Source organism: Biomphalaria glabrata, chromosome 14 (genome assembly GCF_947242115.1).
Source record: "Biomphalaria glabrata chromosome 14, xgBioGlab47.1, whole genome shotgun sequence".
Taxonomy (NCBI): domain Eukaryota; kingdom Metazoa; phylum Mollusca; class Gastropoda; family Planorbidae; genus Biomphalaria; species Biomphalaria glabrata.
The window spans coordinates 17,276,682-17,290,048 of record NC_074724.1 but is presented as its reverse complement, the minus strand read 5'-3'; the positions used below and the strand labels follow the sequence as shown (position 1 = coordinate 17,290,048).

The 13,367-nt window shown below is 30.2% G+C and overlaps 1 protein-coding gene across 1 annotated transcript; it reads left to right on the top strand.

The window, feature by feature from the left end:
* The first annotated feature begins 4,628 nt into the window (after window positions 1-4,628).
* LOC129922928 (uncharacterized) lies at window positions 4,629-8,583 on the top strand. Its single transcript, XM_056011168.1, has 6 exons — window positions 4,629-4,892; window positions 5,019-5,312; window positions 5,750-5,863; window positions 5,984-6,023; window positions 6,135-6,163; window positions 8,471-8,583. Exons 1-6 carry the CDS (start codon window positions 4,796-4,798, stop codon window positions 8,581-8,583), a joined length of 687 nt encoding a protein of 228 aa, XP_055867143.1. The 5' UTR covers window positions 4,629-4,795.
* The last annotated feature ends 4,784 nt before the right edge of the window (window positions 8,584-13,367 follow it).

Here is a 13,367-nt window from a genome sequence, read left to right as displayed (position 1 = left end):
ACACTATTCTCGAAAACTATTCTCACAATTTTCCTAGAAATTTGAAAGCGAAAATATATAGTTGGAAAATGATTTACTAGCTTGCTTGCAACTTTGTGAAAACTATAGTTTGACGTTATATTTTTTTTTAAAGTATAAAAGTAAATTTATTTTATTTCCCTTGATAAATTTTCAATTAAACATTCATTAATTATGAAAAGCAAAATATTCGCTCTTCAAGTTGTATAATGGAGGCATTTTTAAAATGTGTTTTTATAAAAAAAAAATTATTGATTTAAATTTATAGGCTATTAATTTCTAAATATAAATAAATCTTTCCAAAATATATTTTTCTATACACGTTCGCATTGTTGTATATGTAACAATGATAAAGATTTTAAGCAGGTAATTACGGTTGGAGAACATTTGTTTAAATATTCTTTTTTTTTTCTTTTACTTTTTGAGTCGAATTTTGTTATTTTATAATTCTATACACTATAAGATAAAAAAAGCATCGATTTTTATAAAGGCTAGAAAAAACATATAAAAAATAAAACAACTACAAAATATACAGACAAAAGAAAAAAAGAGAGAAATAAGATGTAGATTTTAATTTGACCATGAAATTACAATCTTTAAAGAAATGGTAACTCATCATCTTCTGTCCCTTGATATGAGTGATAGAAGTGATGTTACAGTTCGCTTAACCAAATCTCTCCTTTTTTATCAAGTATATCAATAAAAATGCCCTTCCATTCCTTTACAAAATGGCAAATTGATATACCTTAAAAAATAATTTTTAAACAAGTAAGATAAGAAGACATATTTTGCGACATGAATTTTAAACATTTTTTCAATAAACAGTGCAAGTTAGTTCTTTACCAAGTTTCTTACTTTTTTTTTTTATAAATAAAATAATGAAAGAGTTCAACTTAAATACCAGATAACAATTTGAATTTTATTAAGCCTTTTGCTAGTTAAAGGTGTAATAGAAAAAAAAATCTTTAATATCCATAAGGAAATTTCTCTTACAATGTGTGCATTACACCAAACAAAATATTATTACTATAGAAAACCGAGGTATACATTTACACCAGACTCACTCATAATTTACATGTGAAAGTTATTATCAGATTGTTATTTTTTTTAATTATTTCATTGCCAGGAGGAAAAAAAATGTTTTTAAATTACATTTTATTGAAAACAACACAATAAATGTTTTGGTTTTTGTCTTTTTTCAGACACTCTACAGGTTGTTTCAGAAGAATCGGAATTACTATCGTTTCATTGTACTCCATTTTATTCAAAGTATATGGATGTGTATATAGTCATAAACATTAATGAAAAATTACTTTTAACATGCTTTTCGAATTCATGTTCGAGTCCTATAGGAGCTGTTGCTTCCTTCAATGAAAGCGGTTCTTACTTCTCATTTGTTTTAAGTAACATAACAATGAGACGTTCAATTCGAGGTATAAAGTGTGTGTTTATAAATGAAACAAATAGCAGGTACAATTATTCTGAAGATATTGCAATTATTGGTGAGCATTTTTTTAAAGAAAAAGAAGTTTATAAAAATGTATCTTTTTTAACTTATTTGTGAAATTAGAAACCAAAATTAATCTAAACAAATTCTTTATTTTAAAATAGTATTCATGTTAGTAAACGGTTCATCGATGTAATTTTTCTTTTTAAATACAATATGCAATATTACATATATTTTTACCAACTTATAAGAAAAGTGATTCCTCTTTATCTAGCGATAGCTCAAAGATTAAGCTGTTTTGATGCAGAATTCGTTAATAATGGCGCTGACATCTCGATAACCTGCATAACATTGAAAGTATATCCAGAAGCTTTATGTACATTTAAAGTGAGCAATAAGGTGAGGAACAATTAGTGGAGCATTTTCAATTACACATATTTTCTTACAATACCTCTAATCAAGTTAGAACTTCATGGAAACTGGATACAGGAACCTGGATCTAAGAACCTGAACAGCACAAACAGTTGTTCATGATATTTCAACAGTTGATTTATATCGCTGATAAAAAAAATATTAGCTCGTTGGCCACACGATAAAAACTCAAGTTTGACTGTTATAATATTTTTCAAAGTAAAAAATAAATAAATGCTAATTTGGCTAGAGACTAAATTTAGTTCTAGATCCAGTATGGTTTTCATCGTGTCCTTGAAAGAACTATTGCTTTCGGGCATTTCAGAATGTAAGACATTATTGAATCAAGAGTATAATTAATTAATGTTCTGGAAAATTTGGCGCATTGTGTTATACGTCTAGAGTTACAGGTATATCTTTTATATTATTCAATAAAAAAGGTATAGTTAGCCATATTGTAACGTTTAAGCAATAGCTGAGTAAAGTTTAAAGTTGTTTCAAGTTTATTGAAAGTATTTCTCAGCTTTACTAATATTTTATTACTAATATTTATGTTCGTAAATCTAATGTAGTACATATCTAGATTTTATATCTAGAAGTACATATAGATCTATAATAGTTCTTAAGAGTTCTAAATAAGAAGTTTAGGTCTAGAGTCTAGTGTTAGATCTAGATGTTCATATAATGATAATATCAATAAAAAATCACTTAACTATGCATTGCCTACTGGCGGATTTATTTATGTTCAAGTACGTTCAAGAATTCGATACTAGGTAGAAATAAATTTTTTAATTCTTTTTCAAACTTTATTATATTTAAAGTTGCATAAAGCAGTTATTGTCTTAAAAAATGTTTTCTTGTTAAAATACGTTTGTTAATGCTCTTCAGCTTAGAAATTTTACACTTATTGTAATTGGTTTTAGTTTATTTTTTTTTTTTTACAAATTGTTTCCTCCTACATTGTTTGTAGCACACTAAGCATTATTGGCATTATAATTATCATACACATTTTATATTCACTGATATTTTTTTTTCTTAAACTTGTTACGAAAAACAATCTACTGTTATTTTTCTTCCCTTTTTTGTTTTCATTTCTCTGGACAAACGATAGTAGCATACAGACAACGAAAGTCTAGTCGATGGTTAGCGTTAATAAGATGTAACAAACATCGTGAACAGAGTATGTCCCCTACATTAAACTTTATTTAAATTGTTGGGCCGACATGGTTCACATTAGGGACGGAGATGGAAAACTGTTTTATTTATTCTCAAAAAGAGAAATTGTTTTATTATAGTACTATCACCCTACTAAACAATTATTGGATAGACATTGTTGAAAATGGCATTTTAGTTACATTTTTTCTATATAACTGCAACTTTTTAAATTTACATTTTTAGATCTAAAGTATAACCAAAATTTTGTAATTAAGATATTAAAAGAACAAACTATATAAAATGTTATCTAAACATTTTCTATTTCTTAGAATAAATGTTTTCTTCATTTTAGAACGCATGTTTTTACATATACATGTTAGGTGCATGGACACATTTCCTACAATCACGTAAAGTTTATAGACATTGTGGAGTATTATCAGTCAAACTGTACCTGGACATCAGCGTTACAAAACTTTCAAGCTGGAAACTATACAATAGACGTTTCTTTTTATCTCAATTTAACAAATATGCAAAGCTTTGCTACTACCCTAGCAACATCATTGCTTTTATGTAAGTATCTTTCTATGTCTTTCTAATTCTCTCTCTCTCTCTTTCTCTCTCTCTCTCTCTGTATATATATATATATATATATATATATATATATATATATATATATATATATATATACAGAGAGAGAGAGAGAGAGAGAGAGAGAGAGAGAGAGAGAGAGAGAGGAGATTGTTTTATTTGTGTTGAGTGTCACAATAGATTATTATATTTTTTAAACTAAATTGATTTTTCATGATTTTCTGCCATTAATGTACCAATTATTGTTTCTTTTAAAATATCAGTACCACCAAAGACGTCACCATTGTTACAGATTAAAAGCAATACTGTACTTGTTGGTTATGAAATGTTGGAAAATAAAGTCTATTCCTTAGAGTGTACAGCACTTGGAGGGATGCCTCCGGTAAGCAACATTACAGTTTCGTGTGGAAACATCAAGGAATCAACTCAATCCGGAAACATATTTACGTCTATTGTAACATTTGGAAGAAATATGACTGGACAGCATTGCACGTGTAAAGCTCACCATGTTACCGGTTATTATGATAACAATACAAGCACTTTAGAGACAAATATTTTATGTAAGTACTTTTATGCTTTAACAAGACATAAATTAAGGACATTTTAAACAAATATATTGTCATTTTAGATTTATGAATTAAAAAAAAAACATGTTACCACCTTTTATTTTTTATTATATAATCTGTTGAATTATAGTATAGATAAGAAGTAAAATCTATACATAAAATCCAATTATATGTACCTGGTGTACAAAATAAGAAAATATTGCTTCTTAAAATATTTTAATACATCATTTAAAAAATTATGTGTACTTTTGAATGCCTAATATTCAAATTTCTTAGCTTTTTAACAAGTAGTAAAAGTTATTATTTTCTTAATTATTTTTTTTTAATTTCATATTGCATCCAAGTGTAATAAAATAGCAAATAATCGTGCTGAACTCTTATTTTTTGGGTTGCATAACTCTAATAAAACGTAAGACGAAACTTTTAATCTGTTTCAGTTCCATCTTCCATTGTGAGTTTTTACATCTTCAATACAATAATAGAAAATGGAAGCTTTGCGCAATTTCTGTGTAAAACTGACGGCAATCCACCTCCTAATATATATTTATTTAAAGGAAAGGAAATAAAAGCTAAAAACTCTGGTGAATATTTTCTGTTTCATAATAAATCAATGTCTTGTAAAGATGCTGGTAGTTATCTCTGTCAAGCCAACAATGAACTAGATTTTAACAGTGTGGAAACAAAGGAAGTTACTCTGTATGTTAAATGTAAGCATACAAAATGCATACTTTTTAAACAATACAATAAACTTGATAATGTGTTAACGTAATTTAGAAATAAATATAAAAATAACTGATAAACTATAAAATAATAAATGCAATGTCACTTTGCAGGTCCTTTGCAGCTTTTAGCCGAAGAAAACGCTAAGAATTTCAGCCTACAACCTGGACAAATACTTTCTTATAATTTTACTGTATATGGATATCCTGAACCAGACAAATTTACTATTTTGAAATCTGGTCAAGTATCTAATAATATAATAGTTACAGCGTCATTACTCGAACCACCATATACCACTGTACATCTGGAGATGGCTAGACTGAAGTCTGAAGACTTTGGAAGTTATTCACTTGTTATCTTTCAGAACGGATTAGAGAGGCTGTTTTTTAACCTTGTTATAAAGGAAGGTATTTATTTATTTTATTCAAACTTAGCGTAGTTGTAGCATAAAAAAGCGTAATACCTAATAATGATTTGATAAAGTAGAGGAGTTAAAATATATTGCGAGTTTTAAGACTTACTTTTTTAGACATAACATTTCATCAATGCATAAAGTGCATTTTGCAAACATAAGTACATGTAGGTGTAATTAAGTAATTAACATACTGAGCAACTTAACCCTACCCCTAAATGTTGCAATAATGAAATGTCTCGTATGATTAGGTGTCTGGTCACGAAGTGGTTCATATTGTATACTATAAAATAACCATAAAATGCCTTAAAATATAAACTAGTTTATGCCTAAATCCATACATATTAAATAAATATTATGCGTTTTAATGAAGCACTTTTTTCTCAACTATATTTTATCTTACCATTTAATTTTAAAATTTTATTTATACAGAAAATAATCTTGAGACAAACATTAATATTGCCGCTGCTGCTGTTGGAGGAAGCATTGCTGCTTTTGTTTTGCTAATAATCTTTACAATTGCATTTGTTGTTTTTAGAAAATATGGTAAGATTCAAATTAATTTTCAAATATTTAAATGAATTAAAATACTATTGGAACTCATTATCTATGATTGTTTAAGTTATTCATTGCATTTAATAAATCAATGTTTTCATTTTTTTTTAGAAATAACATGTAAGAAAAAATTAACAAAACAATCACCCAAGTAAGAATATTTTAATATTTAAACTTTTTTGAAATATTAAAGATTTTTAAAAAGCAATTTTTTATAATGTTCCCAAAAACGTATTTTTATATTGCATTTTTTTTTCTTTAGAGAAACACAAACATATTCAGAGCTTTCAAGTACGTATAATTTAAACAGAATCTGCTAAACTATGTGATTGTATTTAGTTATAAGTACATATTGTAGAACATAATATTTGTTGAAATTCAATATTCATTTTTTAAATAAATAAAAACAAACTATTTTATTGCAAATTTACGATAATCATTTCCAAGAGGTGGTAATCAAATTCATCAGTCGTTAAAATTTTCCCATACCCGTCTTGCAATAACATGCTGTCTCTAAGTGCTAAAAAATATAAAATGAGATAATCTGTAAAATGATGCTGTGAACGCACAATATTTGTACAAGAGTCTAACTAGTGGATGCTAGTTTTATAAATGCATAGTCCTAGCACTGATTTTGTTGTTCCTTATTCTGCATTTCACTACTTTGTGTGCTAAATAGATATACTCCAATATCACCAAATAGTTCTGTTGAAAAATCAGATGTATCTTTATACTTTATCTTGATACTGCAAATGTATTATTGAGAATGAAACGAGCAGATTTTCTTTCCTCTTTTTATCACATGTTCACCATGGCATATAATTGCAAGAATTCGTTTATAATGTAAACTACTACATTACAGACAGATTTGTTTAATACTGGTCTAATTTCTATGCAAATCTGATATTTTCAAAATAAGCAAAGTAAGTAAAGGTCGAAAGAGGCGAAGAATTGGTGCTTGCTTTAGGATTTCAGTCCTTCCAAACGTCATTTACCCTTCCACTAATTTTTATATTTCACAAGCTCCAATTTTTGCAAGACAAGCAGCAGATTGAGTCGATAATGATTTTCAGCTGTTGATACATCATTTTATTTCTTGATATTTTCTTGAACTCACGATCATACAACAAACAGTAAAATAATCTTTCTTCTAATGAATGTTCTAGCTATTGATTTTTACATCATAATCTAAATTAATATTTTGTTGTATACTGTTGTTCAATTAGACGGTTATGAACATGATTTAAAAACGGAAACAATATAGCTGGTTAAGATGCTTATTATGTACATGGTTTGAGAAATTACATATAATTATATTGATATATTAATACACCCTTTCATTTATTCCAGTTACAATTAAATAAAATAGTCTGTAAAATTTCAGAAAATAAAAAGTGATCATCGAAGAAATAATATAATTCTAATATAGTAAAAATTCAAGTTTATGAAACTTCATTTTTTTCTTTGTATGTCTTGAGCAGTAAAAGGTTTTAGCCAATCTGTAAAGGAAATAGCCGCTATTTGTTTTACTGTCGTACCGTCCATCAGCAACAAACTAGAAAAAAATTTAGTTATAATTCAATTTCATAATAGATTATATTGTGCAGCCTACAAAGTTCTTTTGCAAAAGGCAAGTGTTTAGCTTCTGAAAGCAAACCGTTTTGGCTTTGCAAATTAATTTTATACGCCATGTTTTTCAACTAAAATTATACCAATTTTAAACTATTTATTATTTAAAGATAAAAAAAAATAATAATTTCATTTCATCCGTGTATCACACGAAGTCCACTTTATATTCGTGATTTAATTTAAATATACCCCTCCCCCCAAAAAGAAAATTGACAAAATTGACAAAATAGATTACTAAATTGCAGGTACATTGTTATCAATGCCACAAATCAGAAATGTATTTTTAATTAGATCTGGATGATGAAATGATTAGTTTACATAACAGTGTGTTGAAGCTTGTCTACGTTGTAATATCGACCATTGTTTTGTACCCTGTTCAATACACTTCCTTATATCGTTAAATTTAAAATCACCGTTTTCTCTTAATAAAAATCTGGCACAAATCTCTATTTATGTATGCGCATTACATTTGATTTTTGTTAAAGTGCTATTTATTAGTAGTAATAATTCAGTGAAAATATTATTAATTGTGCACGTTTTGAAGGAGAACTTCTTTAAGACGCCATGAATAAGACATGTCATTTTACAACCATTTGGTGCTAAGGTCAGCCAGAAAACAGGTTATCAGATCATTTTTTTTTAAACCAATTCATTTAGTCCAGGCTCAGAGAAAACCATTTCAATATATAAATCAGTTTATTGAGAAAAAATAGGAACATAAATTATGTATTTGTTATAAATAAAACAAAGTGAGTTGAGTAAACAGTACAATGTAATTAGCAACATTGTTACTAAGCACACTACTATTTAGTATGTTCGAATGTAACATATTGGTTGTTGATAGTTTGTAATTCATAAATTATGACATTTGTAAAAGACATCTTTACCTTTTTACTTACCAAAATATACCAGACTTTATTTTATTTTTGGTGTTTAATTTTAATATTATTATTTTTTTGTTGTTTCTAGTATCACAACAGCAACTGGACCTACATAATTATGAAACGCCAATCAACAACACGAATCTGCATAGAATTGAGTCAATGGAAACAAATTCAAAATACATGAACGTGAAAGGTTAACTAACATACACATACAAACAAATCTAATATTTTCTCTATTATCTCTCTCTATATATATCTTATGTATTAAAAAATGTATATTACTGTTTTTAAATACGATTTGTTGTTTTAAAGAATTATTGATTATTTAATAATTGAAATAGCACTTAGTACAGGGTATAAATATATGGGCCCACAAATGAATTTTTATTCTCAGGAAATCATGTTGTTTATTTATTTTTATTTTCACTCATTTATATTTAATTTATAAATATATTCAAAATAAAACATATTCTACTAGTCTGACGCAGAACTAGTCATTCTATAAAAATGCCTCGAAAAAGTAGGAAATGGGAGAATCATTTCGTGATTTGTCTAAAAACGACCAGCATTTCATTTTCCAAATTGTCATTGGTCTTTTCTACTTATAATCTGATGTTGATATATATATATATGATAAAGAGGGCTAAGGTATTGTGGGCACCGTTCTACAAGAGTGGAAGTAGACATATTGATACTAGAAGAATAACTAGTACTAGAATAACGTACTCTCTTGAGAGATAGTCCGTCATCTGATCGCTTTGTGGACGCTTTGCTAGAGATTCAATCTTCCCAATGCGCCAAAATAGCATAAAAGAATGAAGTAAAAGACAATGGTATTATCCCTCTCTCTATGTTAATGGTATTTAAATTAATTTCGATTTGCACTAATCCCCTAATTATCCTGTAAGCTTGGCGTCCAAGTCACCTTCAGCAATGTCACACGTGCTAAATAATCGCTATGGTTTTGTTCGTCTTAGGTACTGTATTTGGGTCCTATTTCCTATGCCTGGCACTAACAGGGTTCTTCATGACTGACCGATCTGTATAACAATAGATAACATTTATTTGTAGGACTTAATTGTATTGTAACTCAAATGTTTTAGTTTGGCGGGTGAAATATACCTTGCCATGGCTCTTCCTGCTATATCAGGGTGCTTTTAATTGAAGAGTTGGTTATTTTATATAGAGGTCATTTACCTATACTTCTATATTTAGCCCGATTGGGGTTAGGGAAAGTCCAGCTTTTATGGTTAAATTAACCGCTAAATATAAAAGAAAGATCCATTTTTGATGCGATTTCGTTCCGCCCATTTAAGTAGTTACAAACTTGACATTGAGCTTCATTATAAATGAAAGCATGATGATTTTATAAAGGTACAAAAAAAGGATGAATAGCAAATATAATTAAAGATTATTTCAAACTGTGAAATGTAAAATTGCATTGTAACGATAAAATTAATAAATAAATAATAATTAATTAATATTGTATATCTATTTAACAAGGCTGATAACAGTGTGTATTAAATAGAAAATAACTAATCTTACTTATGGAAAATTAAGATATCCATGAAAAGAGAATGTTATTTGAGAGAACATTGATATGTAGAATTTATTAATTATTTACCACATTCTAGCGGAATCAACGTTGGTATCGTCAGTTAGGAGAGAAAGAGTTAAGCTGATTTTTAAGATTCGCTTACGTTCATTAAGCTATAAAATTATGAAAGAGAAAAAAAGATAAACCAATTAAAAGAAATGTTGCGGCTTAAAAATGGAAGCTAAAAAGAATCATAAGTAAAATAATAATGAAGATGTAGAGAACGTTTGCTAAAAACATTGTGAAGCAATATTAAAAGATCACTATTGCCTAATAAAAAAATTTTGTGCTAAAGTCGAAAAAAAAAGATATGTATTCTTAAGTTATCAATACTTTTCATTTATTACATGAAAAACACTAAATAGCTTTTTGTTTATAATTTTGATTGGATGTATGAACATCGTTAATAGCGTAATAGGTAATATTTCTGACAGAAAGGCGAGCTTTTGTGTCAATAACATTGTACGACGATCTGACAAAATATTAAATAGAAAATTGTCAAGCATAATGTATTAATTAACAAAGGAAAAATCAAAGAGAATACTTATAAAATTTTAAAAGCTTATTTTATGCATGTTATTTATACATGTAACGTGCTAATTGTTAACACTTTGTATTATATAAGTATATTCTTTTATTTGTAACTCATAGTAACAAAGCTATCGGTATGAGGCAAGGTATATGTATTCTTTAGTCGCGAAACAACCTTGGATCATATCATTGAAATGAGATGAATGTCTGGGCATTAGCTGTGGTCAGAACTGTTGCCCACACATCAGTTCTGTCAATGCAGCTCATGTATCTAAAGGAACTTTATGTGTCGATAAAGTTTGGGATCGCAGGCTCTGCTAGGGTGTAACACTGAGTGTTACCAACTGCCTAAGGGTGGCCGGTTCTTGCTTTTTTCTCAGAGTTGACTCCCGAAGCTCACCCATGATTGTGTATGGCTGCAAGTAAAGGTTTGGATTCAGAGTTTTCTTTCTCCAAGGAGGGTAGCTAGCGAGCCTATCTTGCCCTGTTTTTAAAAACAGTTCCTCCGGACAATATCTGAGCCACACGTGAACTCTGGGAGTTGTTGTCAGAGGCTATTTAAGAGTCATGCCATAGGCATTAGGAAGCATTTCATATGCAGCGGAGTGCTTATTTTCAATACTACTTCCAATAGATAGATAAATAGATAGATAGATAGATAGATAGATAGATAGATAGATAGATAGATAGATAGATAGATAGATAGATAGATAGATAGAAAGATAGATAGATAGATAGATAGATAGATAGATAGATAGATAGATAGATAGATAGATAGATGTAAATTACAAAAAAACGTACCTAAAAATAACGAATGTGTATCTAGAAACACTTAAGAACAGCAGAAAAAAAAAAGAAAATTAGAAGCAATATATGAACACTTTACCTATCCCTTTTGTCTTTTGAATCGTGTAAGGCGCACATAAGATCTGTTGAGCAAACTTTTTTTATTATCTCCGTCTTTTGCATTAGATAGCATATATTTAAGTGACGGGTCGTTTATTCTTTTATGTTGTCTTACCTTTATATTAGATAAGAATTCATAGGAGTATAACATAATTATATTCATGTGAGAAACGTCTTTAATTTAAAGGATAAAATAAGATAATTTACTTATTTATTTTTTATTGTATTTCGTTTGTTTAGTTTCCCAACAACAAAAGAACGCATACAATTATGAAACTCCAAACAACAATATAAACTTGCTTAATATTGAAGTCACGGATCATGTTATGAAATACATGAATGTAAAAGGTAAATGGAAATACTTACATTTCACAATTATCTTTTTAGATGTCGCGTAAAATAACAAGCGTTTCTATTTTTGTTTTTTTCTTTATAATTGATTATTGACTTTTTAAAATGTAATAATGAACATAACGGTCAGAGTCGGGAATCCCAAATAAACACAATTGGTATGTTCAACGACAAATTTAAAAAAAAATAATTTTTCACTTAAATGGTAAAACTATCTTAAAATTATTATTTTATTTGCAGAACAAGACAACGGCGTTTCTCAATACGAAGAAATTGATGTTATCAAATCTTAAGATCTCATGAATTTATATATTTAGTATAAAACTTTGTAGATAAATGCAGTTCTAATTACATCAGTTTATTTATGTAAAACCTATACTCTTATGCGAACATATATTTTATGGATGTATTTATATACTATACTCTTAAACGTGTAATTCGTGTATATATTGTTATAAACATGGTGGTGACATAGATGGGTGTAGTAGTTGTGTCAGCCGACGCAAAACGCCCGAGGCCAGCGCTATATAAGAGGACAACCTTGACGAGGCGGGACCGTCAACTGCGATGTCTTGCGAAGTTTCAAGAAACATCGAAAGTGAATAGCACTCAGGCCAGTCACGTCAAATATAGTCTGTTGACCACCCAGAAGGGTCGAGCTTTGTTCCGTCCGGTTCTGGAAGGCCAGCACGTTCTATGGATGCCGAACTCACAGGGATAACTAGGGCGTTCGAGGCCATTAGGGCCCGAATGCTCCAACGCGAGACTAGTACCACTACGGTGGTGCTGGTCACTGACTCTCGCTCCAGTCTCCAAGCTATGGGTGGCGGCGGGGAGGGTCGCCCGTAATAGAAGAGGCAATCGGCGCCGCAGATAACATCCGCCGAGCTATTGGAGCTGTCGTTTTCATGCAGTGGGCGCCTTCACATTGCGGTGTGAGGGGCAATGAAACGGCAGACGCCCTCGCAAGGGAGGGTGCTATGGCAGCAACACACCTCGAAGCACCAAGCACGTACTTACAAGCAACGGCACAAATCCCAGCACTCATTCATGAGAAGTGGTTAAAGTCCTGGGAGGAATCGGATAGAGCACGTGGTATCTGGCAGCGCATGCGTCACCCAGATCGCGACGATCCATGGTGGCGACTGAGGAGGTCAGAGCAGTCAATAGTTGCGCAGTGCAGGACGGAACATTGTCCTATTGGGGCATACTTTGCCCGGTTCCGCACTAACTTTGACTCACGATGCCGTCACTGTGGAGAGAGCGTCGAAACAGTGTCGCATGTCTTGTACGAGCTAAGGGGGGACTTGCCTGTACAGTCACTCGACTTGTATGGTAGCTATGAGGTACTACGCCGGACGGCTAAGTTTCTTGCCAGAGCACAACGGGAGGACTAGTCCTTCCTGCTCTGATTTTTCAATAGGAGTTCATCTCAGGAAGGCCAGCAAGGATCCTATATAAAGAGCGAAGTTGTCAGAGCTGAGTCACTCACAACTTCCCAATATGTGAGACAGAGTTCAACAAGGTACAGCGAAACCAGTAGAGTTCTTGCTACAGTGCAGAGTTGATACGGTGGTTCAACATCCGCAACATTGTA

Bases quoted from the DNA above. Each gene is read 5' to 3' on its own strand.
- LOC129922928 (XM_056011168.1), top strand. From the start codon at position 4,796: ATGTCTTGTAAAGATGCTGGTAGTTATCTCTGTCAAGCCAACAATGAA. The intron at 5,864-5,983 runs GTAAGATTCAAA...ATTTTTTTTTAG, and splicing joins TGTTGTTTTTAGAAAATATG to AAATAACATGTAAGAAAAAA. The intron at 6,024-6,134 runs GTAAGAATATTT...TTTTTTCTTTAG, and splicing joins TTAACAAAACAATCACCCAA to AGAAACACAAACATATTCAG.